The 23,916-nt window shown below is 48.0% G+C and overlaps 1 protein-coding gene across 1 annotated transcript; it reads right to left on the reverse strand.

The window, feature by feature from the left end:
• LOC135818365 (uncharacterized) lies at positions 1-11,426 on the reverse strand. The gene is made up of 7 exons (XM_065331720.1): positions 11,035-11,426; positions 6,739-6,834; positions 5,641-5,901; positions 4,293-4,594; positions 2,997-3,687; positions 2,010-2,135; positions 1-977 (listed from the first exon to the last, which is right to left on the reverse strand). The coding sequence occupies exons 2-7, from the start codon at positions 6,818-6,820 to the stop codon at positions 661-663; spliced, it is 1,779 nt and encodes a 592-aa protein (XP_065187792.1). The 5' UTR covers positions 6,821-6,834; positions 11,035-11,426; the 3' UTR covers positions 1-660.
• Between the last annotated feature and the right edge of the window lie 12,490 nt (positions 11,427-23,916).

Genomic DNA, 23,916 nt, shown 5'->3' on the forward strand with positions numbered 1-23,916 from the left:
GAGAGGACAACGGAATGTTGCATTGTTATTCCTCGGGTGATTGAAGCAGAAAATGCAATGTGACAAACGGAATGCATGATGCAAGTGCAGTATAAAAATAATAGGATGCTGTCACATATCGGAGCACCCAAGCCGGTAAAATAAAGTGTGATACAGGCGGGGAGACATTCATGAGTGAGACAAGAAAATATAGATAGGAAAACTCCGCCGCAACAGGCAAGCTGGTTCAGCGAACGCGGAAAACAAGGCACAACACGTACGAAGTATGGAACAAGACAGAGAACGAATACAGTATATAACGCTATAGAATATAGGTATTCGTCTTCATACGGCCTACGACATAGTTGAGCTAGAACAACAACATCTACATGTACTTGATCGGACAGACACTACTAATGCAGAGCTGGACAAGCAACACATGACTGCCATACTACAGTACAGTGGTATGCTTGTGCGGGACGTCAGCTCTTTTATCACATTACGTCAACAAGACGGACAGAGACGACACGACGATAGAATACTGCGGAATACAACGGCTACAAATAACGCCTACACACACACACACACACACACACACACACACACACACACACACACACACACCGGTCTTGCTATTGACCAGACTAGCTAACTAGACATTTACACAAAGGACAGCTATCGTTAGCAGCCGTTCTTGCTCGCTGCCGGAAAGAAATGGAGATTGATCTGCTTGATCAGCTCGACGAGATTCAGCGCCGTACCCAGCTTTATGCGGAAGCGGTTTAGCATGTGCTCCTCACGCAGGTGAAGGAGAGCACGCCCGTTGATCTCATCGGCTTCGCAGGCTCGTGCTGCGGCGGCCATGTTGCAGGAGCGCAGGTAGAGAGCCACCTGGTGACAGGTCCACGTGTGCGGGTGGCCGGCGGGGAACTTACGGCCCACGATCATGTCCTCGTGTAGTGATGGCGACGATGACGACGACAACGTTTCCGGGGGAGCTATAAAAACACATGCACAGACACACACATGCACAGACACACAGACACACACACACACACACACACGTGCACCAGGAAGAGCACAGTCACTATTTGAGACAATTTGCTGTCCAAAATATGCAAAAAAACTGGTCAGCCAGTGACTGCAACATTCAGGAAATGATTACACAGACAGGATGTGCACTGAGTGCAGTACACAAGGAGCGTACGACACCACACTTCGGTATCACGGGCCTTCATGGCCCGTCTGCTGCAATAATTATGTAGTGTGTTAATTGACGAGGCATTGGATCAGCACTCCAGCAATGACAATTCGTACAAGCCTGTGCATCTCTCCATCTGCATACACTTCGGGTGTTGTGTAACTTATCATGACTGATTGTGTTCTCCTACAGTATAGACGTGTGATTTCAAAAAAAACCGTTAGGCCAGCATCTATACCACATACAATCTGTGATCACTTTGTGCATAAAAAAATTGGAAATTGGGTGTTTGCTATCCGATCGCTTAGAAATCTATATGAGATTAATTGCAGGAAGGGCCTGAGCAATATTCCGAAAAAAGAACTCGAAAAGCTCCAGCCAAATTTGAAATATTTCAAAAATGCCATGCGTGTATATTTTTGAAATGGACTGTAATCTCCTGACTGAGAATGAGTGAGTTGTGTAACTGTTAGGAAACTGTTGCGCAGCACTAAAGAGCACACTGATGAACCATAGAAATAGTCAACGGCTTTGCAACAGTGCTGGTGAGGCTTGTCAGGTGCAGGCCACATCCACAGCCACATCCTCCCGTTGATTGCTGTGCACCACGGCATAACCAACAGGGGCGTCGGAAGGTATTTTAGTGTGGTACGGTCAGCCATCTGAAGTACAATTTACTCGTGGGGAGGGGTGGCTGAGCCAAATGTTTTGGAAATTTAGAGCCCAAATCAGTGCATTATATTGATTCACAGGGTACTTGGGGCAAATAGTGGTACGGTCAATACCGTAGTGACCGTACCGTGTGCGACGACGCCCCTGACAAACTTACAGTGCATATGAACTGGTGTGACGATCTGGTGGCTTGGACCGGGCTCCATGATGTAGAGCTGTGCATTGCTATCCGCGTCCTCCGGCTCTGCAGACACTGTGATGGACATGCCGTCCTCACGCGCATCTAGACACGCGTACAGCATATTGACACGCATGTACGCGTGCACACACGAGCGTGCACACACGAGCGTGCACACACGAGCGTGCGCACACACACACACACACACACATACACACACACACACACACACACACACACGTACAGAGATAAACAACATTTCAGAGAAGCCAAACTACGACTCGCGCAAGAGTTCATCAGACTGAATTTTCCGCATCGAAAGGAACATCATCACCCGCAAGGACCAGGGCACAGCTGCAACACACTCAGAGTTTCGTGCACAAAATGAAGCATCATATGGGCTTGGACGCGATGACGTCAGAAGTCAACAAATAACGACTTCGGGGTCACACTGGATCCGCTCTGCCTGTAGTAAAATACAGTAGAGTCAGACCTCGCTTAACCGCACACATCCGCTTTCCACTAAAATATCCGGATAGGGCGAGGGAACCGGATAACCGAACACCGGTTATGTTGGATATACTGTACATCTGTAACCAGCGATTTTCTTCCGGATGGCGAGGGATCCGGATAAAAAGAGGAAAGGATAAGCGAGGTCTGACTGTATACGGGTGGGTTGGCCCCTCGTGCCGCATGTTGGTGTGAATTTGTCTGTACCATGAGTGGGAGCGCCCAGGCAAGTTACTACCGGTGGATGTGTCACCCTACTGTCAACGGAAACCACCCAAACCTGCATCATCCATATAAAACATGGATCCAAGTGGATCGAAAAGTCAGCGCTGCCATGACTCTGGGCTGGCTGACCCATAGCACTTTCAAAGTTCAAACCCTACTGTAAAGTCATACAAGACAATTAATTTTGTTTGTAGCTAGTTGTTCCCATGGTAACAGAGCCTCAGCACCTACCTGTGCTATACTGGAGTCTGATCGGCGGTGACCTCTTCAGGTCAACACCTGGCCAGCGCGACGACTTGTCCGAACTAGCAGCAGCAGACTCCTGGGGAGAGAAGTAATCATTAGACGGCGTGCGCTGAGCCGAACGAGCCGGAATCAGGTCCGGAAGGCCGTTCTCGGCCGCGCCCGTCTTCGAGAAGCGCGAGCGTTTGCTACCGTGACCGTGATGCCGGTCGTGTTGCCCTGGCGATAGAGAGCCGTTGGCGCGGCCGGCCGGCTTGCCCGGCGCCGTCCCGTTGCTCCCCTCGCGCGATCGCTGCTGCTGCTGCGGAGCGCGGGACGAGGGCGGGGACGATTGTCGTGATGACGGCAGGGCCGAGGAGTTTGGCAACGGGGCGTAGGCGTGCGGCGAACCACCTCGTGTCGCCGCCACCGTCGGTGAAACGGACATGCTGGCGCTGGGGTTCTCGTTGCTGGGCACGGCTATGGTCTGAACTCGTCTCTGCAGGTGATCGTTTGAGAACGAGGTGAGCACGGTGGCCAGCGTTGATTGGGCGGGGGTGCTCGGCGCCGACGACTGAGTTACACCGTTGCTATGAGCGACGGGGGACTTGACGCTGCTAGCCGTGCTGACCGAGGAGGAGCGCTGGTGCTTCTGGCTCTGAGTGGAGGTGGACGCCGGGCTGAACGCCGATTTCCGCTGCTGCACACGCATGTTCACACATCCATGCACACACACACACACACACACACACACACACACACACACACACACACACACACACACGGCAAGGTAAAAGAAACAAATTCATCGGTGGTGAAGTGCATGTGCAAACTTCACTATTTTTTACGTTATTAGATTTTGAACAAGTGTGCATTGGCCATTGGGTAGCATTTCACTACAATACCTGTGCTACAACAAAGCTAGTACGGCAACCGGAAAACATTCTACTGCAGTCTTTAACCAGTATCCATGACAACTGCAGTCTTTAACCAATATCCATTGCAGCTACCGGACACTCCCTATAAAAAAATTTCATGGTTCGCGTCAGACTTGGCTAGAGGCCGAGGTTTCCGCATCCCTAGGAACGCCGCCACCCTTCAAAGATCAAGGCGCAGATGCAGCTCCTAAAGCGGTGGGAGGTGAGTAGATCAGCTCACCAGCAAGTGGTCAAAGCCGCTCCCTACATAATGGCCTCTATTCCCTGGCCACGGGAAGGTGAAATAAATAAACAAAAATAAACTGCAGTGTTGAATCAGTATGCATGGCAACTGCAGTCCTTAAAACCAGTGACTATGGCAGCTCACCTCGGAGTCTACATTGAAGGAGAACTCTTCGTTGCACAGCGAGTCCAGTATCTGCTTCATGGACTGGTTGCCCATGCGCACGCTGCTGCGCCAGTTCTTGCGCGAGCCGTAGCCCGTGGCCGTCTCGAACTCGGTGGGCGTCATCATGCGCCCGTTGTACTCGACGCACTGGCGCTTGGCGTGCGTCATGGAACCCACGGCATCGGGCAGGTTGTCCACGTCCAGAATGGCGCGCTGCCCGTTGCACGTCACCTCCAGATGCTGGCCGGCGTACTTGCGCTTGAAGCGCACGACCGGCTCGTCTGTTCACGTGCAGACGAACACGCATGCGTGCAAACACACATGCATACACATGCACACACAGACACAAACACACACATATGCATACACATACACACACATACATGCAAACAGTCAAACACACATGAACACACATACACATGCATTTCTCTAGTTTATAGAAAAAAGGTTTGGCAAACTGCCTGAAGAGTGCTTGATACGCATGGGCACAGAGACTTGGATCCTTTCTCTTCCATATGTACAAGTACATTTCTCTATCCAGCCCTGGGCACTCACAGCAAACCACGGTCCTGCTTTTAATCATAGTCATGGTAAATGGAAATGAATGATCACTTAAAGGCCGGTATTTTACTACATTCCGTACAGGCAGAACATTTCGTCGGTCAATAATTTCGTCCAACTCCAAAGAGAGGGAGTTCGTCCGGTTGAAATTTCGTCCACGGATCACAAGAGTGTATTGAAAAGCTGGGCAAATCGACATTAGTCCGGCATTTAATTTAGTCCAAAAGCTCCTTGGACGAAAAGGCGAAATTAAATTCAGACGAATATTTCTGCTTTAATAGGCCAAAACAAATAATGAACTTGTTTCCGGTCGGCCGACCGGGCCACTTTTTCCCAAATTCTGAAACTTTGTTTTGGTCCCAAATGTATACAAACGGTGGCAATGCCATGTGTGCAAGTGCACTCAACGAGTCATAACTCGGTGAAATCTCAACCAAATTCCACAATCGAAACACCTACAAGGTAGCAGAGATTCTCAGCTGTCAGCTCGAAAACCTCCGGGGTCGATACGAGCTAGCCTAGAATAACGGAGCTGGAAGGACTCGAACTGTTTGCTTGATTTCTCAGGATGCACGACCGAGTCTCCTTTTTCAGGGGTTGCCGACCGGAAACAAGCCAATTTTTTGTTTTGGCCTTAATAAAATAATATAGTGAACGGGTCGGGTCCTAAGTCACCATTTTTACCTAGCCCGTTCACTAATATACAGTAGCTGCCAACCCTATAGGCGATACGCACTGTACATGTACAAGGGTTGTGTTTACGTACTGCGTCGCTGTCCATCGGGCGACAGCAGACCACCGCCGCTGCTCTGCTTGTCCGCCGCACGCACACCACGGCCGTTGGCGGCAGTCGAGGCACCGCCGCCACTGCCGCTGCTGCTGCTGCCGCTGTTGCGTCGCTCGGACGTGTGCTCAGTGGGTCCTGTCGACGTGCCATTACTACTACTCTGCTGCTGCTGCTGCTGGTGGTGGTGACTACGCTTGCCGTGGTGCGGCTCAGGGGCGGTCATCGTCGACACGTGCTTAGCTGCAAACACAGACACAGCGAAACAAACAATACGCCCATTTATAATGACGTAATTTGTACCATGAACACCCCACGCAGCCACCTGGGCATGGTCGCCTGGGGTGTTGAACAGTGAACAGTGCATTGCTGATGCCAGTGTACTCACATGCATTACTCGTACCTTCCATAATATTTTGGCTATGCGCAATGGGCTAGAACAGCTGGCGAGGTTTCTGTCCGTAAGAGACTAGTCTACCTTATCCTTGATCACGTTGTGTTGCAGCGGCAACACACGCACCCACAGACACGTAAACACCCCCCCCCCCCACACACACACCTAAACACACACACACACACAACACACACAAACCCAAACCCAAACGCACACACATGCACACAAACGCACACACATGGTAATGGAATTGCATGATTCGCAGTTCATTACAAAGGAATCACTCTTCTCCTTCGATCTTGTTCAAATTCTCTAAACGTACCGATGTTTTCACATCGTAGATTTTCGAAAGATTCAAATAATTTAGTATCATATGTTCACTCGCTTTGAATCGCTGATTAGATCATGATCATGTGATCTGATCATGCTGTGCGCCATTTTTGCTATGGTTCTTTGATGCGCGGTGAGGGCATGAACCTCGCGGCATCATGCTGGCTGTTGTGGATCTTCTTTACTCTCCTTTTAGACTCCCTGTAAACAAGCCGTATTTGGGTGCTTGAGTGTGTGGTCGCAAGGGATCGAGGGAACATGCAGACGGGATTGTAGTACTCTAGGGTCCGACCGAAGGAATTCGATAACAACATACACACACACACACACACACGCGCGCGCGCGCGGTAGCTAACCTTCGTTGATCAAACTTGACAGAACAGGATCAGGATAGTACGCAACTGGCTCTTTTGGTCTCAAATCCCGTTCACCTGCCATGCCGAGTTACAACACTGCGCATAGAAACACAAGAATGAGGGAAAGCACAAACTTTTAAATCCCCGAAACTATACAAAAGACGTTACTTTAGTAGTGTCCAGCAATAGCCAGGGTCCACACCGCTGCATTTCGTATCTGTGTGTGTGTGTGTGTGTGTGTGTGTGTGTGTGTCACAGTGTGTGTGTGTGTGTGTGTGTGTGTGTGTGTGTGTCACAGTGTGTGTGTGTGTGTGTGTGTGTGTGTGTGTATGTGTGTGTGCACGCGTGTTTGTTTCTGGCGTCGGGCATGCCTGGCGCTATCCCGTACATGTCCCGTACCGTACCATCAAAGCCAGCTGGCTACCATATTCAAATACGGCCTTCAACCGCAGCATCATCGCGTGAAGCAATGTGAAACTGAGAAAAAACTATTTCGCAGTCATTAAATGACTGCATAATAGTTTTTTAAATCACGAAAGCTAAATTTTGACTTTCGTTAGTGCCGTCGATCGTAGGCTGCTACATATGTGCACACAGCACAGTACAGAGAGTTCGATATAGAAGCCCTACACATATGTGTGGTATTATGAGGCTCCGGACTGACCATTTGGAAGTTGAAATCAGGGAGCAGTAAAATACCAGCACTACTCCCTGATTAAAACGGTATGCACTACTAATGCAGTGTACTGGCATGTCGACGTGGCCAAGAAGTCGTGGAAGCGCCCCTGGGTCTATCAAATATTTGTAGGGTACAGTACAGCGAGAGTGCCCCACCGCCACAACCCTATCGGGGTTGGTTGTGGAGGTGATGTCCTGTGCGTACTGTGAGTCAACAAATATTCGGCGCTTGTTTATTTTCGGCTATTTCCGGCCTAGCCATGTTTGGCCGAAAATTTGTTTTCGCAAGGTTCTGTGTGACAGTGTACACAGGCGGCAGCAGTACAGGCCGAAAATTCGATGCGGCCGAAATGGGTTTTAGCCCTGGGAGGCCGAAATTTAAACGGGACGAACATGTGTAGACTTAAAGTAGGTTGTATAGCATGTCTGTACACACTTTGCTCTTTGGCAGTCAATCAGTACTCAGTCTACCTTCAGGCCGGCGCCAGGTGCTAGGTGGGTGCGAGCTCCTCCCAAGAACATGGTAAGTGCGACCTTCGTACAATAAGCTATAAGGTTCTCACATCGTACAACCTTAGTTGCACTTTGCCATGCCACTTTCCTTTCCCTGGCTGTGAAATCAAAGTGGAGCGCTCTCGCGGTACTTTAAATTTCACAACGCTTGAAACAACGTTCATATTTTCATAAAGGGCTGGAGCCTTACAAATTTAACGAAATTAAAGTGACAACGAAAGTAGTTCGTTGCATCTTCCTTATAAGTTATACGGACAATGTGTGTATGTAACGACGTTGCCAAGGCTTTTCACGGATACATCCATTGCGGGGTGTACATGAATACACGATCACAGCATATGGCAATTTTAAAGTGTTTTATTAATTTCTTACGTCCGCTTCGGCCATTCAGTGTCTGGCTGTCTACTATTGCGTACTACTACTACTGTTGTACACAACATGGGTACATGGGTACAGCTTTTTTCTTCGATTTTTTAATACCGTAAAGTACCGTTGATCCGCCCCCCAGCCATGTCGCTTCCCAGCTGGGTTTTCGGCAGGGGGCGGGAATTAGATCAAGGCTGTCAAGTGCAGTACGATGTACAACAACGTAGAGGATCAGACTCAATGTGCTGGATTGTGCACATTTCGATCCTGGATTGGCAAGTATTGTGTACAGCAGTGCATGCGTCGGTTCAACATCGTATTTCGTTGTATACGCCAAAGTCGCTTCACAAGGAGAAAATCGACAGGGGGCGGGAATTAGAGAGGGGGCGGATCAACGGTACTTTACGGTACTTTGAAACTCGGGTATTGAGCCAATGATAAAAGTTGTTGCACTTTCTGACTGTATATAGTATCTAGTTACAGTGGTGGAGAGTTACTCTTAACTCGTTTCAATATGTCCTTTTCCTTTCTAATTTTTTTATAATTATATTGTTTTACTCTTGACATCCTCCTCCAAAGTCACTCGTACTTGTTTGGGCAAAATAAAAATAAATACAACTAGACCGAGTTAGAACTTATCACGTGGCCATTGAAATCCAGGGAATGACCGGCGTGGTGCCAGTGCCCTGAAAGTGTAGTACCGTGTACACATCACCGCGTGAACAGATCGTACAACAAACATCTAAACGGCGAGTGTGTACCACATGTACACATACTGTACAGGCAGAAAATTTCGTCGGTCAATAATTTCGTCGGTCAATAATTTCGTCCAACTCCAAAGAAGTTCGTCCGGCTGTAAATTTCGTCCATGGATCATAAGAGTGTATTGAAAAGCTGGACAAATCGACATTCGTCCGGCATTTAATTTAGTCCAAAACCTCCTTGGACGAAAAAGACGAAATTAAATTCCAGACGAATATTTCTGCTTATACAGTATCCTGTACCAAGATGTTTCAGTAATATGCCATGCCGGCCGGCTAGCTGTGTAGATCCGTACACATTGAAAAGTGGAGTACATTTCCTGAACCCAGACTAAAATGTGTAGCACTGTACCGGTAACATATCAAGAGTATAACACTCCCCCCCCCCCCCCTCCCCCCTACTAAAGAGTGTGCAACTCCTGATACCCTTTCTGAAAAGAAGAGGTGGCCGCAGAGCGGTGCTGGTGAAACTGGAGTATCTCAGCTGACCTATGGGGTCGTCGCAAAAGTTTTTCGTCGTCCCTGAAACGAACATGAGTCATTTGGGGGGGGGGGGGGGGGGGGGGTGAGGGGTGCGAGCCAAAATCGCAAGTCGACCGACACTGTACATATGACACGTGCATGCATGCGATTTTCGTCGTCCAGCATAGCAAGCTGTGTTCGTTTCAGAGGGAGGGGAGGGGGTCCGAGTACGAAATGAACGATGTTCGTTTCAGGGACGACAGAAAACTTTTGCGACGACCCCTAAGGTCTCAGCTTCAGTGACACTCCAGTGCATCAGGGCACTGTGACGAAACTCCACTGCCATTTCCGGGATCCGAGAACGAGCGCCAGTGAAGGTCCCAGCAGACGTGCATCTGCCACTAATGCGCGAGTGTGTCACGGGACAACAGAGTAGTGCCCGACAAAGTCTTTAAACTGTAGTTTTACACATTTTCAGTGTATTTATTTGTATTTTCGGGTACTTTCAGTTCATCTGTTTCATACCTTAAATGTCAATAACCAAACAAACACTAACACACATAATCCAAAAGGGCACTGCTTCTTTGTACCTAAATTTTCTGTTCACCTAACCTGGCCTCTTGACCTCATACCTTTTCACTGTTTTTCAGGTCTTCGGGCACCAAAAAAGTCTCAGTAAATTCGATCTGTCGTTATTTTCGAGGTCGTTATACCCGATCCATAATGTACAGAAAGGACTTGCTAAACGACTTGGGCAACAGAATTGTGTCGCTAAACTCGATTTGATTCGTTATATCCAATCTCCACAGTATGTATTATTATTTTGCAACCGACATGTTCGGCTGCTGTTCCTCCGCTAGCGCTAGAGATCGCCCGCACACGTGCTATGCTGCGTGAATACAGCCTCTCCAAGCTGCTCAATCCTGGACCATCATGGAGAGTTCGTCAAGATGGCGCACATACAACTCTCAACGACTCAAGACGATGTAGTTTTAAGTGTACCTGGGGCCCGGATTCGGCGGTTATCGTGGCATATCGTCAACGCTGCATGTTTCGCCCGACCAGACAATTCTGTACAACTTCTAGCCACGTCTACAATAGGGTACAATCGCTTCTAATGACGTCGAGCGACCACAAGCAACTTACTGTATTAATACTATTATTATGTACAGCATATGGAGTGATGACGTCATCAGTCTCAATGTACACGTGTCCAAAAAGACAATGCGCCGAGAGCCGCCGATCCACCCAGGCCGGCCCCGTGGAAAAAATCAAAATCTGCGCTCCTCCGCCTCTCCGACCTCGGTCACTCATTCAACGAGCTTTGGACAGACCATGCGAGTCTACACAGAAACATACTGCTCTGATAACTCATGAACTAACTAACTAACTTACGCGGTCTACAGGATTTGTACCACACGATTGCGATGACAAATTTCACAGCGCAAGAAGACATCAGTCGCAAAGAGCAGAGACTCGACGCGCAATTCAGTTTCGGGAAACGTAGCATTCTTACCTTGAGAATAGCCCCTCGATTCAAAGTTCAACCGTCGTCAAACAGAAGCCAATGCGACCAGGGACAGTACGACAGCTAGGCAAGGTTCCAGGACGGCAACAGCATGCAATGGACGAAGCTAACACAACAGTAGGCTACAGCACTATGATATGCGAAATAATAATTGCAGATCCCGACGGGGTGCGGCGTCCACGGCCAAAAAAAGTTCAGCGCAGGAATCTGTCTGCAGCATGCGCGTCCTTTGCAGTGCTGTGGTGCAAGTGTAGAGTGTTGTACTGCGTGCGACACCGCCGATCACGGGCTGCATACACACACTGCAGTACGACTCTATGAGGGGTCGCGAAGCCAGTCGGGGTTATGCGTACATCGTAGAGTTCATACAGATTCCGCGTATCCGGCGGTCCAACTCGGAATCGTACGATGTACGATCGATCGGGATTTCGCCGGATCCCGAGTCTGCTCACCCTGTGGACCGTGTACAATGGTGTATGTGTGTACTCAAGAAGAGATCTCTTTCCGCAACCTCACAAGCCTCAAACGATCACCCGGCGCGTGCCGTGCCCGTCAAGTGCTGACCGTACCGCGCCACACTTGACACGCACGTGAGTCGGTATTTTCCCGCGAAACACCAAAGATTGCATGAAGTATTGAAGAGAGCTGCATGCATGGGATACGCGTATGGAATGCGGCTACAAGTAGCTGTGTGGCTGTCGCAGTGTCGGTGAAGGAATCCGCCCAACCCATAGCATAGGGCCGGCCATAGCCAAGGTTTTGTACTATTAAACTTTGCTTCCGTTCAGTGTGCAACAAAACACAAAACAGTACTTGTATTGTGTGGCAGTCTGAAGCGAACGCCGCGGCTATGGCTGTTGGCCGACTTCTTGGACGTGCATCGTAGAGAGCCTTTCAGCGAAGCACACACACACACACACACACACACACACACACACACACACACACACACACACACACACACACACACACACACACACACGCGCGCGCACACAGACTGAGACACACACTCGACCGAAGAACACGCTGTTTCTGGAACAGGAAGTCAGGAAGTCCTCCATCGCATTGTGCACACGCAGATGTAATGCCAATGGGCCGTGTGGCGCCGCCTGCATGCCACGCGAACATTTTTTCGGCGAGCACCGGTGCACCACAGCCTGAAACAGTTCCCCAAGCGCGGGGAATGACCGCTGATCGGACCTGACACAGGCTGACAGACATGGATACGGACACGAGCGCCCCAAATGCAGCAGATGACCAGAAGTCCGCTTCAGCATGCATACGGGGGGGGGGGGGGTACGTGGCGAGGCTGGCGTCCCATGACCGGTGATGACTTGCCGACCCCTACATTGTAGGCCCTGTACTCGTACTGCTGTGTGTAGAGCTCCCTGGTCTTGCGCATGCAGTAGTTTCGCTACCAAATCGCGTTCATCTGGTACTACACTCTACAGTATGCGCTGTACCTTCGAAGCTGCCAATAATTATGCTTATGATTGCAACTCATCTGGCATACTGTACACCTGGTACACCGTAGTCCGTATGCGCACGATCACGCCGGGCGATCGTACCGGCGCGGCGCTCCTCGCCACCTTTTTGACGCCCGAACCCGTAGGACCAGCCCCGCGAGACGACGAGAGAACGATTTCGCCCCAGCCAGTGTCCATATTTGGTGGTTGTGCGACGTTCGCGACTCGGGAGGCAAAGAAGGGAACAGCTGCTCGTACTCCGCAACGACGTACGATCCTTTCCCGATCCCGTGCGCCTCCACCATTACATGTCATTTATTACTGCTTTCTATCTGCATTCGCCACCTTTTCATTGGGCAGATCTGCCCGTTTGGTTTGCGAATTAAAATAAACAACAACAACAACAACAACAGTGTTTGCTCATCGCCATCGGCATCGGTCCAGTCACCAGTCCACCTAAGACTTGAGACCGGCATCCCACTTCACTTGAGACGCTCTGATTGTACTGTCGACGTCATTTCTCACAGTAATTTTGTGCAATCCCGCAGTCTCATGAGCTCATGCTCTCAGCTACATTGTACATGTAGTTGAGTCAGTAAAACACGTATACGCTCTTATATCTTCAATTCTTGATGACCCGAACTTCCTGCGTTGGGAAAAGCGGGTATTTGGTGTAAACAGTTTCATTGATTCCTCCTGGCAAGCGGCGTCACGTTAGTAGTTTACGACGCCGGCCCTAGGCGGCCTTGAAACATCTCGCGATTCACCTACAGGGGGCGTGCATCAAGCAGAGCGCTTCCCTCCGTCGAAGTCAAGTATATACTTCGAAGTATCTCATTGACATCGGTGGCAATGGTGGACCGCGATACAGACTGTGCATGGCCGTGACGTCTCGTCGGGACGTTTTGATACAAAATGTCATGAAGCAAGCAGTATAGTAAAACTGCTCCCTTCTGAACGCTCCGATCCGCCGGATCGAAGTGGGTATTGACTGTCTGATCGCGGGATTTGTACCACTGCAACAATGGCGTTGGCATTTGATTGATTGATTGATTGATTTTATTTTACTTCGCAAGTTCAAACGGGTTCCTGGCCCAGTTATATGAAAGCGAAGGGTAGAATTTGCCAAAATCCTAATGAGCAACAGCATAGGCAATATTATCATAGAAGTGGAGTACTATGCGAGCGAGAATACTGAGAAGAAAGGAACATGTCAAAGCCTGACGAAACACAACCTATTTCAGGCATACATAAGGAAGGCAGGCTAGCAATCTTGCAATCTGGATACGGTGCGCACCTCTCTAGGCAAACTGTTCCACAGCAATGCTCCTGCGGTGGCGAATCTCGTTTGGCCACACCGACTGCGAGCTGGCTGGCTGAGCAGACCATTGGCATGCTGATGGCGCGTACTTCTGCCGCTGAATGCTGCTGGTTTGAGAAGCTGGGCTAGAGCAAGGCTAGTGGAGTCATTTAGACAACGCCAGATGAAGATCAGGAGCTTTTGTTTAAAAAGTTCAGTGACGCGGTAAATCGAGTTGGCAGCCAGGAGGGGCTGCATCGCGGAACATGGCGGGCTGCCATCAATGCATCGGATAGCCCGGTTTTGCATGGCTTGCAGACGCTGAAGTTGGGTCACGCGGAGGGCTGCAGAGAAGCTGCAGGCACCATAATCATATTATAGCAATAAAAACTGCTTTATGGCAGTTTTCTAAAAAAAGTTATTGTGTTCTAGTCCATGGACCCCGTCTAAAAAGTAAGAAATTAACAAAATGTGATAGCTGAAAATTAAAATTTCACACAAAACCTCACAATAATCACAACACTTGAAATGCTGCTTTCAACACTAGACTTGTACTGCACCAACAATTGGCAACATGCATGTCATGCATGCAAAGGAAAGAGGATCACGAGGGGAAAAGGTCTTCTACATGTAGCTTTTCATTCTGTGTGTGATTATTGTGAGGTTTTGTGTGAAATTTTAATTTTCAGCTATCACATTTTGTTAATTTCTTACTTTTTAGACGGGGTCCATGGACTAGAACACAATAACTTTTTTTAGAAAACTGCCATAAAGCAGTTTTTATTGCTATAATTTCTTTTGTTTTTTCTGTCACCAATCAATGGAATGCCCTATATCAACATGTAAATGATGGCCTTCACATCATATCAATACTGTATTATACGCATTGATGTGCAAGCCTTTTCTTGCAGAAAATGGCACAAGCATGTTCTTCTGCGGGGAAACATGTGAGTTGTGGTGGACCGTGGTGATACTTCTTTTTATACGGAGGTCATTCTGTGCATGTTGCTGTAGCAGAATTTCATGACTCTGTCATAAAATTGTCTTGCCTTTCAGATATTTCAGATTTATTTGAGAAATGTAACCAGGTGCGTGTCGCAGATGTTTTTGTTGATTCTGTGTTTATAATGGTTTGTAATCATGGGTTATCGTGATAAGGTCATCCTGCATCGTATTGCACTGAAATCGTAACCCTGTTGATGTCGATACAACTTTTGGAAGTAGTTCAATGACTTCAAACTGTTAGTCCACGATTTTCTAAAACAACACAGCAAAGGAGGAACAATATACATGTATTAAAATGTAAATAAATACATTGTCGAGTCCGACATATCGTTCCAACAACTACACTGATCCTGAGGATAAAAGGGGCAAGGCTATGGTTGGAGGTACTGAGAAATAAACAAGGCACTCCATAATAATAAAATCTTACACATCTTTTGGTGAGTTTGAATGATATCCAGTCGAACCTCTTTAGGACGAACACCAAGGGACCGATGGTATTTATTCTGTGAGTTTGTCTTAACCTATTTTATAACCAGTGAATACAATTATTTCTCCAATAGACATACGAATAGATTTCTTCTACAGCGAAAGATTCTAAGCCACACCAACTCATTGACTCGTCTCGTATGAAACAAATGAGTCACTAGAGAGGTTCTGCAAAACGAAAATGCGTACAAACTTTCCCTCTACATCAGGAGGTGCGAAACTTCGCACGAACTTTCGCAGCTTTGGATGCGAAACTTGCAGGGAACGCGAAATGAACAGTCGCACACACTTTCGTGTGATCGGGTCATGGCGTACGTGCACTTGGCCAGCGCAAACTACGAAAATGTGCAGAACGCAAACTTCGTGCAAAAATTCGTACACACTTTCGCAAGGACTGTCGCGAAACTTCGTTCGAATTTTTGTTTTGCAGAACCTCTCTACTGAACGTTTCTTTAGCAACATGACGGCAACTGAAACAGCAACAGAGAAAGTACGATACATGTACTCCACATTCTTGCAGGTACTACAAACAGTTTGCAGATCGTAATTCTTGCTTTGGCGGCACGAAACTTCATTTGGGGCAGTGCAATCTCGGCGTAACTCACAAATAATAAATCAAACAGCCCAGACTCGAGTAAACAAATCCAAACATACAAGTACGAGATCTTGACGAGACGAGACTGCACCCTTTGACTTGTTTCGTATGAAGCAAATAAGTTTACTGAAACTCTCCACAATGGAGATGTTCCCTGATATGCGAATTTATTTTGCAAACTCGGTCAATGGGTCCTTGAACCTTTCCCTCCAGATTGGGAACTGCCAACGATAGTATGCCACTGACCAGTGCCTTACTTGTAACGTACCAATGTACAATGAATATGAGTATTTCGACAACACATCTAACATAAGCCTCACCGTCAAGAAGGTGAACTCGCGTTCTTCGCACACTGTAGACAAGGGCAAAGAGATAAAAATGGATCTAAATCCGAATAAAATCAGCACACGTTTCCGTAAATGAAAGGGTGAGCATAAGCAAATGAATCGAAGGAAACCGGTCAACTCAGAGATCACCTGTCATCGAGTATTCCGTAAAAGGAGGCCTGGGCAGCGGAAAAGCTAAATTTAGAAAAGAGATCCTGTCAGCTGTTCCATTATTTATTGCATTCCGCCCAAAATGAGCACACTTTTCGTAAATGAAAGAGTCAACACAAGGAAATGAATAAAAGGGAACTGGTCAACTCACCTGTCATTGAGTAATATTCCGCGAAAGGAGGTCTCAGCAGCGCAGAAACGAAATAAGCCAGGCCAGGAGACGAAATATCCGAAACAGCTCATACAAGAAGCAGTTCCAAAGGAGGAAGTTCCTCGCGCATGCACATCCGAACACGGACTGCACTGCAACACAATGTCTGCCGTGCGCGTGCACAGCACGCGGCTACCACCCGTTGGTAGATAATACCGAGCACCTTACGTAGAGACTTACGTAGCCTAAGTGAAATACCGAGCACCTTACGTAGAAACTTACGTAGCATAGCGGTGTCGTTTTTCTTGCCATGTGAACACAATAATAGAAAAGCTGACAGGATCGCTTTTCTAAATCCGGCATGACAATAGGGCTTGAAAGTGATGACGTCAAAATGGCCAGGGAGTAGTAAGTTGACATCAGATTTCTATTTTTGGATCCACTAAGGTGTGACTTTGCTATTGCCTAAGTATGGGGGTGCATAGCAACCCACTCATGTCGCATGCAGGTGTGACTTTGATTTCGCCACCAGTTGTAACCCCGCCCCCAGTAGCCAAATCAGTCAGTTTCACTGGCTACATCACCATGCTGTGGGTAAGACCGCTTGAAATGTGCTTAGATCCATACAAAAACTGGATCCAAGTGGATCCAGTTTTTGAATTTTTGAAATTGTTGCTATGCTGTGACGTAGCACTTTCAAGCCCTATAGCCTTTACATATATCTTGTTGTTGTTGTTTGTTGTTGTTTTTTATTTGAATTCGCAATACCAAACGGGCAATAAGCCCAATTACATGGAAGCGAATAAAAGAATGCTAAGAATGAGGCATTGGGGTGGATGTTATTTCAAGTGGAAAATACTGATCCCGGGAGGTACTACAAATAGGTACAATGAAAATCTGAAAAGGCCATGGTACTGTCGTTTACCATGCTGGAAGCAGCTACATGGAGAAGGAAAAACAACAAAAAAGACGTTTTATCTCATGTATTGGACAAACAGAGCTAACAGGAAAAGACCGTTCGTTATATGCCTATACATACTGTCCGTGTGTGTGTGGGGGGGGGGGGGGGGGCATGTCACTGTTTCTGTTCTTTTAAAAACGTTTATGGCCTGAGAGTGTACGGGTACACGGCTGCTGCGAAATCGGCCACGGCTTTGCAGGAACGTACACTGGCTGGCAGAGTGTTCCACAGCGCAGGTCCACGGAAGAACGGTCGGCGAGTGCCTGTATTCGTCCTGGCCAGCGGGAGAATGAGCCCGGCGTTGGCTTGATGTCGAGTTGGAGCCGTGGTTGCGGGCTTCAGCTGCTTTGAAAGCGCTGTACTACATTGGCCGTTCAGGCCGCGCCAGATGAGATCGAGGAGTCGGTGGTGTTGTGTCTCCTCGATTTTCCGGAGGGATATGCTCTCCCTTTGGTGGCTTACCGAAGATGTGGGTGGTAGGCTGAACACAGCGCGGATGGCACGGTTCTGAAGACGTTGGAGTTTCCCTTAGTCCATCGGCCAAGTCTCAAAATCGAAAGTGGTGATGCACTGAGCTTCCAACTAAACGCGACCATACCCAGCACGTAGAGAATATATCAGAGAACACTATTCCGTTTGTTGGACGTGCCGAATTCAGTCCAGGGCGTCGATACGAAGCGTTCTTCGTCGCCGAGTTTTTTACTGTGCGCTCCATTTGAGAGTGCGCAGAGTTCTGATCGAGAGTTTTTTGAGCAGATTTTCAAATTTTTGAGGCTGTCAGCTGACAGCTGTCAACCCTAAATGGCACTTAGTATGTGACAGGCAATAGGTTTTGGTGCCTCCGTATGCCTTCTAATAAGTTCTATCTTCCTTCGTTTCACTTCGCTGCTTCGCCCACCACCTCAGGAGATGACAGCGTACCTGCACTAGTCAGCTCTCGCTAACCCTGTCTCTCTTTCTCCGTCTTAGCGCTCGTCATTTGTGTCCTTCTGCTGTGGCGAGCTTGATACTGTTGTGTCGTAGTTTTTAGGCAATAGTGGCTGTTGTTCGCGTGACGATCAGGATTTATGGAGAAAGACGACGACTCGCCAAGTTCCCATGCAGCCACAGACGGCGTAGCAATTCTTACCGCCAACCCTTCGAGCAACGGAACCGGCCTGAGTTGGAAGTCGTGTGTGTGTAATTGTGCCACGATACGGATGAAACACACAGGCTCACATGTGACGAGATGAAGATAATCTCAACAGGCTGACGGAAATCCAACAGGCTCACGGGAACGCTGCAGTTATGGTCGGAGACGCGGAGTTATTTAGTCACTGGTAAATGTTGCATCGAGTGCTGTGTGCTCTAACACAATTGTAAAAATCATGAAAAAGCGAAAATAATGCAATGGTGGGGCTGAGTGGTGTTCTGTGGAGGAGACGTCGCTGTCTCAGTATTCAACGCCGGACCCTGTATTTCAAGTCTGTGGTCATGCTCGATCATAAGTTTCTGTATGGCTCCAGTGCCTTCTCAGCATTGTTGGCGGGTAAGCACCTGGATCGTGTCCAAGTACTGCGGCTCTGGTGGCTTGAGGGATGTACGGGTGCTCGCCGTGCACCCCTGCCGGCAACCTGCTAGTGAAGCTTGGTACCTACTGTGTCCGGGAGATTTTCATCCAGAAGCTGATCTTCCTAGGCTGGAGCTGCTGCTACTCCTGTGCTAGCCCTCAACCACTGGCGCTCCTACTCGGCTCCAGTGTGGGCCATTAACCACCCTGCCCGATTTCGCACTGTTGCTATTCCACACCGTCAGCATTTAACTCTGAGGTCAGACCTTGATCCCTCCCACCATATGCTATCTGTCTGTCTGCCTCTCTCTCACACACAGATGTGCGCGCATACACACAAACACACATGCACACACACACACATGCACACACACGCACATGCACACACAGTGACACAAACATACACATAGCCAACTTCTCTGTGTTTGGTGATCATCATCTGTTTTCTGATGTGCAAGCTCACCTCTGATGCCGATTACTTCCTTGCTTAGACCCGGTCTGCTATTAGACCAGTCTGCTCTCCCTTCACTCGCTTGTAAATCCTACTTGGAGCAGTAAGGTTGTGTCGCTGCTCCTACTGATGTCATTGTTGTGAAAGCAATATCATCGCCATTGGTGGTAATTTTCCACCGTGCATGAATCATTAACAATCATCATCTATGTGTCACGGCCTAACCATCCTCGTAACTCCCCTCATTGTGACTAGTGCTGTACCGTTGAAACCTACTTTGCTTCAGTGTATATTCGCTCCAAAGCTCTTGTTTTGTTGCATAGTGATCTGACGCAGTGTGCTATAGCCTATCGGGTAATATGGATAAGATTAGTACAGTCGGCATCGCCTATCGAGTAACCAGGTACATGCATAAGGATACTAGTACATGTATACCGGCTTAATGATATCGGAACACAAATAGCACTATGTGTGCAATATTCCTTTCTAAGCTCACGCTGTGCGGTGCAGATAGGTCATGTGTCGTTGCCAACTTGCCGCATGTGCATGTGCAGCAGGAAGGCACCACATGTCGACTACTACAGTAAGATCGGGCGCCGAAGAACGCAGGGGCTCGAGCGCAGCCTAGGAAAGTTCTTAAATTTTTGATTCTAGCCAGACCGTTCTTATTCACACGCGCGCGCGGCAAGTCGAGTGACGTCATGACGTTTGTCATGTACATGTACATGTAGTGCAATGTAGTACTTCTAAACTAGTGCTAGTAGTGGGTGTCGTAAATGGGAATGACTGTACATGTAGCAGTTACTGTTTACACGTGTACATGACATGTACTCACCTCCCATACATTATTATTATTATTATTATTAAATTTTTGATAGGGCAATCCCCACAGGCCTAAGGCCTTCTTACAGGGTACCCTAAATGCATGTACTTGTACAATGTAGATCTACGTGTAAATTCGCAACTTCGTGTAAGTACATGTGTGACAACGTACATGTAGTCGTAACTTGAGCTCAAAGCCGATCAGTTAAATACTGCACTCATGTGGAAATTCCAAATTTTAAAAGTGTTCTTAAATCTGATAATTCTAGCCTGGACTGTTCTTAAATTTTGCCGGTTTTCCAGCCTGGGTGGTCTTCGGCGAGGTGTTCTTCGGCGCCCGATCTTACTGTACTTATACTGTACAGCATTGTGTGCTTACATGCATTTACGGCCTTGTGGATGCAATTGAGTCTCACATACATGTACATGAAATATTGCTTGTAGTGCGGCATCAGGTGTTAATACAATGGCTAAATATTTTTCTCGCAATAATGACCGTATTCACCACAAGTGTGTTTATGTCCAGAGCCAACTCAAGTCCTGTATTATTTATGACCATGACAACAATACTTCCGGGCTGAAATTCTTCTATGACAGGCATGAACACTTGCCTTACAATTGTTCGTGATTGTACGAAGTACATATTCGCTGTTGCATCAATTTTGCACCATTTACATTGTAGTGCCACTAGTGGTATCACCTGCATGCGTATTGAGTCAAACAAGGTTACCTCTGTATAATTATGCTTATCGTGGCTATCAAGAGCTTCGATGCAAATTCCCAGCTGACGAATGGTGTCCAGCTTGTGTTCAGCTCAGCTGGCACTCACAACTCATAATAATTGCTCTCGAGACGCCAGATGAGATGTTTCAGCTACAATGTAGACAAAACGTCCGTGTTCAAGAAAGCCGTCACTTCATCTTCTGTCCATCCTCAATAGCACGTTCAAGCAAATACGTCTGAAACACAGTAGCGACAATCCGACAGCGGCGACACGCCGTCTTCTCCGAATGAGCTTCTACCGTTCTAATTCAGATTCCCCCAAAAATGTCAAAATAAATAATAGATTTCCACCAAGCTCGCTAGAATCTTGCGAACCGTCAACATGCATGCATTTCAAGTGTTCGAGCGTGCGTAGATTCTGCTCAGCGGCTCAAGAACATTCGCCAAGCGAAAAAAAGTCGATGAGAAAGATGTAATGGTGGACGAAATTACGAAAATCGGAAGAAGGTATTCGACCCAGTTCGACTATCCTGGACTGGATTGGCAACGTCCAACAAACGGATTCGTATTCTATGGGGTCTCATGAGCTAGTGTGCCAAAGGGCGTTTAGTTGGAGCTTCAGTGCATCACCTTCGCCGAAAGAGGCCCTTTCTGAGATTTGGCCGATGGACTACCTAGAGCGAAAGCTGAGAGGGACGTGCTATAGGCCACACTTCCATATAATAGGTCGGGCATCACAACGGATTTTAGGTATTGGGACCCTGGCCTTCTGGGAAAGGGATCGCCGGGCTCGCCACAATGCTCCGACTTTCCTGTTCACCTTCGCTGTAACATCGTGGATATGATGGTCCCAGGTCAGTTGCTCGGTGATGGTTAAACCCAAGTACTTGGCCGCAATACAAGCAGGTAAGCGGGTCTGATGGCAATTTACAGCGATACTGGTTTGCGCATCCCTCCCACAGATGGACAGAACTTGACTTTTGCGTTCATTCAATATCAGGCCGCGGTTTTCGAGCCAGTCGGCCAGCGCAGTGACGGATGACGAGAGTCCCAGTGAAATAGTTGCCGTGTTGGAACCATTTTGGTACAGTGCAATATCGTCAGCAAATTGTATGCTAGGGGTCGGGTGAGCTACTGCAGCTACCGCTCGGGTGTACAAGATGGGCCCCAATACAGATCCCTGGGGTACTCCACTTGTGCATAATGTGATGTTGCTCAGTTCGCTACCGATGCGGACTTGTTGTGTCCGGTTTGTAAGGTAGCTAACGAGCCATTTCATCACCGTACCGCCAACTCCAATTTCAAAGCAGTCCTGGATCATAATTGCATGCCATCTTGCGCGAGCTGCGGGAGAGGCATCGACGGGCTCGCCACAAGGCGCCTATCTTCCTTGCAACTTTGGTCACTATGGCGCTGACGTGTACATCCCAACTCAGGCGGTTGTCAAGAAAGACACCAAGATACCGCGCAGACTTCACTATCAGTAGAGAGGTATAGCAGCACACGATAGAGACCTCAGGCCCGGCATGTTGCGGTGAGATAGTCATTACCTGGCTTTTGGAGGCATTTAAAATTAGGCCGCGTGACTTAAGCCATATGGCGAGATCAGTAACAGCTGAAGAGACGGATTTGGAGACTTCCCCAGCGGAAGCTTTTGAATCGCACAGAGCAATGTCGTCTGCGAATTGCACGCTGGGTATTGGCGATGAGACCAATTTCACATCACGGGTGTAGACGTTAAAGAGAACAGGCCCCAAGACGGAGCCTTGGGGCACACCACAGGTGCAGTCAAGAGCACGACTTGTGGCCGAAGCGACTGTAACTTGCTGCCTGCGATCTGTTATAAGGATCCGATTCGAGTCTCCTAAAGTCAAAGAACAAGATATGAGAGAGAGAGAGAGTCTAGTTTCTAGTCTGGTTTGACGTTCTCTCTCCCTCCTTCCCTCTACTCTCTCTCTCTCTCTCTCTCTCTCTCTCTCTCTCTCTCTCTCTCTCTCTCTCTCTCTCTCTCTCTCTCTCTCTCTCTCTCTCTCTCTCTCTCTCTCTCTCTCTCTCTGTATGTCTGTCTGTCTGTCTGTCTGTCTGTCTGTCTCTCTCTCTTTAGCTTTTCTCCGCTTCTCACCTTCCCTCCCGAGGCTCCCTTTGCGTGTATGTCAAGGTGGAACTCCTGGATCACGTGATAGTTATAGAGTTTAAAAAAACTCTATAACTATCACGTGATCCAGGAGTTCCACCTTGACATACACGCATGCAGAAACTGTCAGAAGCTGCTTTCTCTGGGCTTCATACACTCTTGCTAGGTCGAAAAGAGCTGTCCGGAATGGCCGAGGTTGAGTACCTCGGCTACTCAGACACTACCGGTTTGATATCACTCGACTCATGATTGTTCATGATATCACTCGACTCATGATTATTCAGGCTGTTGCCTAGTGTTGGACGTGTACTCGTATGTACAATAATACACTACGCTGAAGTTTTAATTTTTATTTTTTTTAGTAGTTCGTCATACTTTGAAAAAGTTTTTACAAAATGCTGAAGTTTCATGGGAGTAAAAGTACGCACCGGTTTGAAAGTTGCGGAGTACGTATACTGGCGGTTGAAGCTACTGATAACCATGACAATGCCGTCTAGACGACGGTGTCCAACGGAGATCCTTGGTTAGATATAATTATGCAGCCGTCCAACGCCCTGCCCTTGCTTATTCAATGAGGGTGAATGTTCACGGACACGGCTTGGAGTCGTTTCCTTCACTTTTCCGCACTACACAACCGCCATGGAAGACCTTTCCAGGTTCCGGCAACAAGCAGCGGACAACCTGAGACAAACTGGAGAAAACTGTGCAACATCACCCCTGAGGAGGAATG

This window comes from Sycon ciliatum, chromosome 5 (assembly GCF_964019385.1).
Source record: "Sycon ciliatum chromosome 5, ocSycCili1.1, whole genome shotgun sequence".
NCBI classification, from domain to species: domain Eukaryota; kingdom Metazoa; phylum Porifera; class Calcarea; order Leucosolenida; family Sycettidae; genus Sycon; species Sycon ciliatum.

Coding starts and splice junctions, on each gene's coding strand:
- LOC135818365 (XM_065331720.1), bottom strand. CDS start 6,820: ATGGCAGGTGAACGGGATTTGAGACCAAAAGAGCCAGTTGCGTACTAT. Junction 5,902..6,738: donor GTCAAGTTTGATCAACGAAG/GTTAGCTACCGC, acceptor CTGTGTTTGCAG/CTAAGCACGTGTCGACGATG. Junction 4,595..5,640: donor GCCCGATGGACAGCGACGCA/GTACGTAAACAC, acceptor GCACGTGAACAG/ACGAGCCGGTCGTGCGCTTC.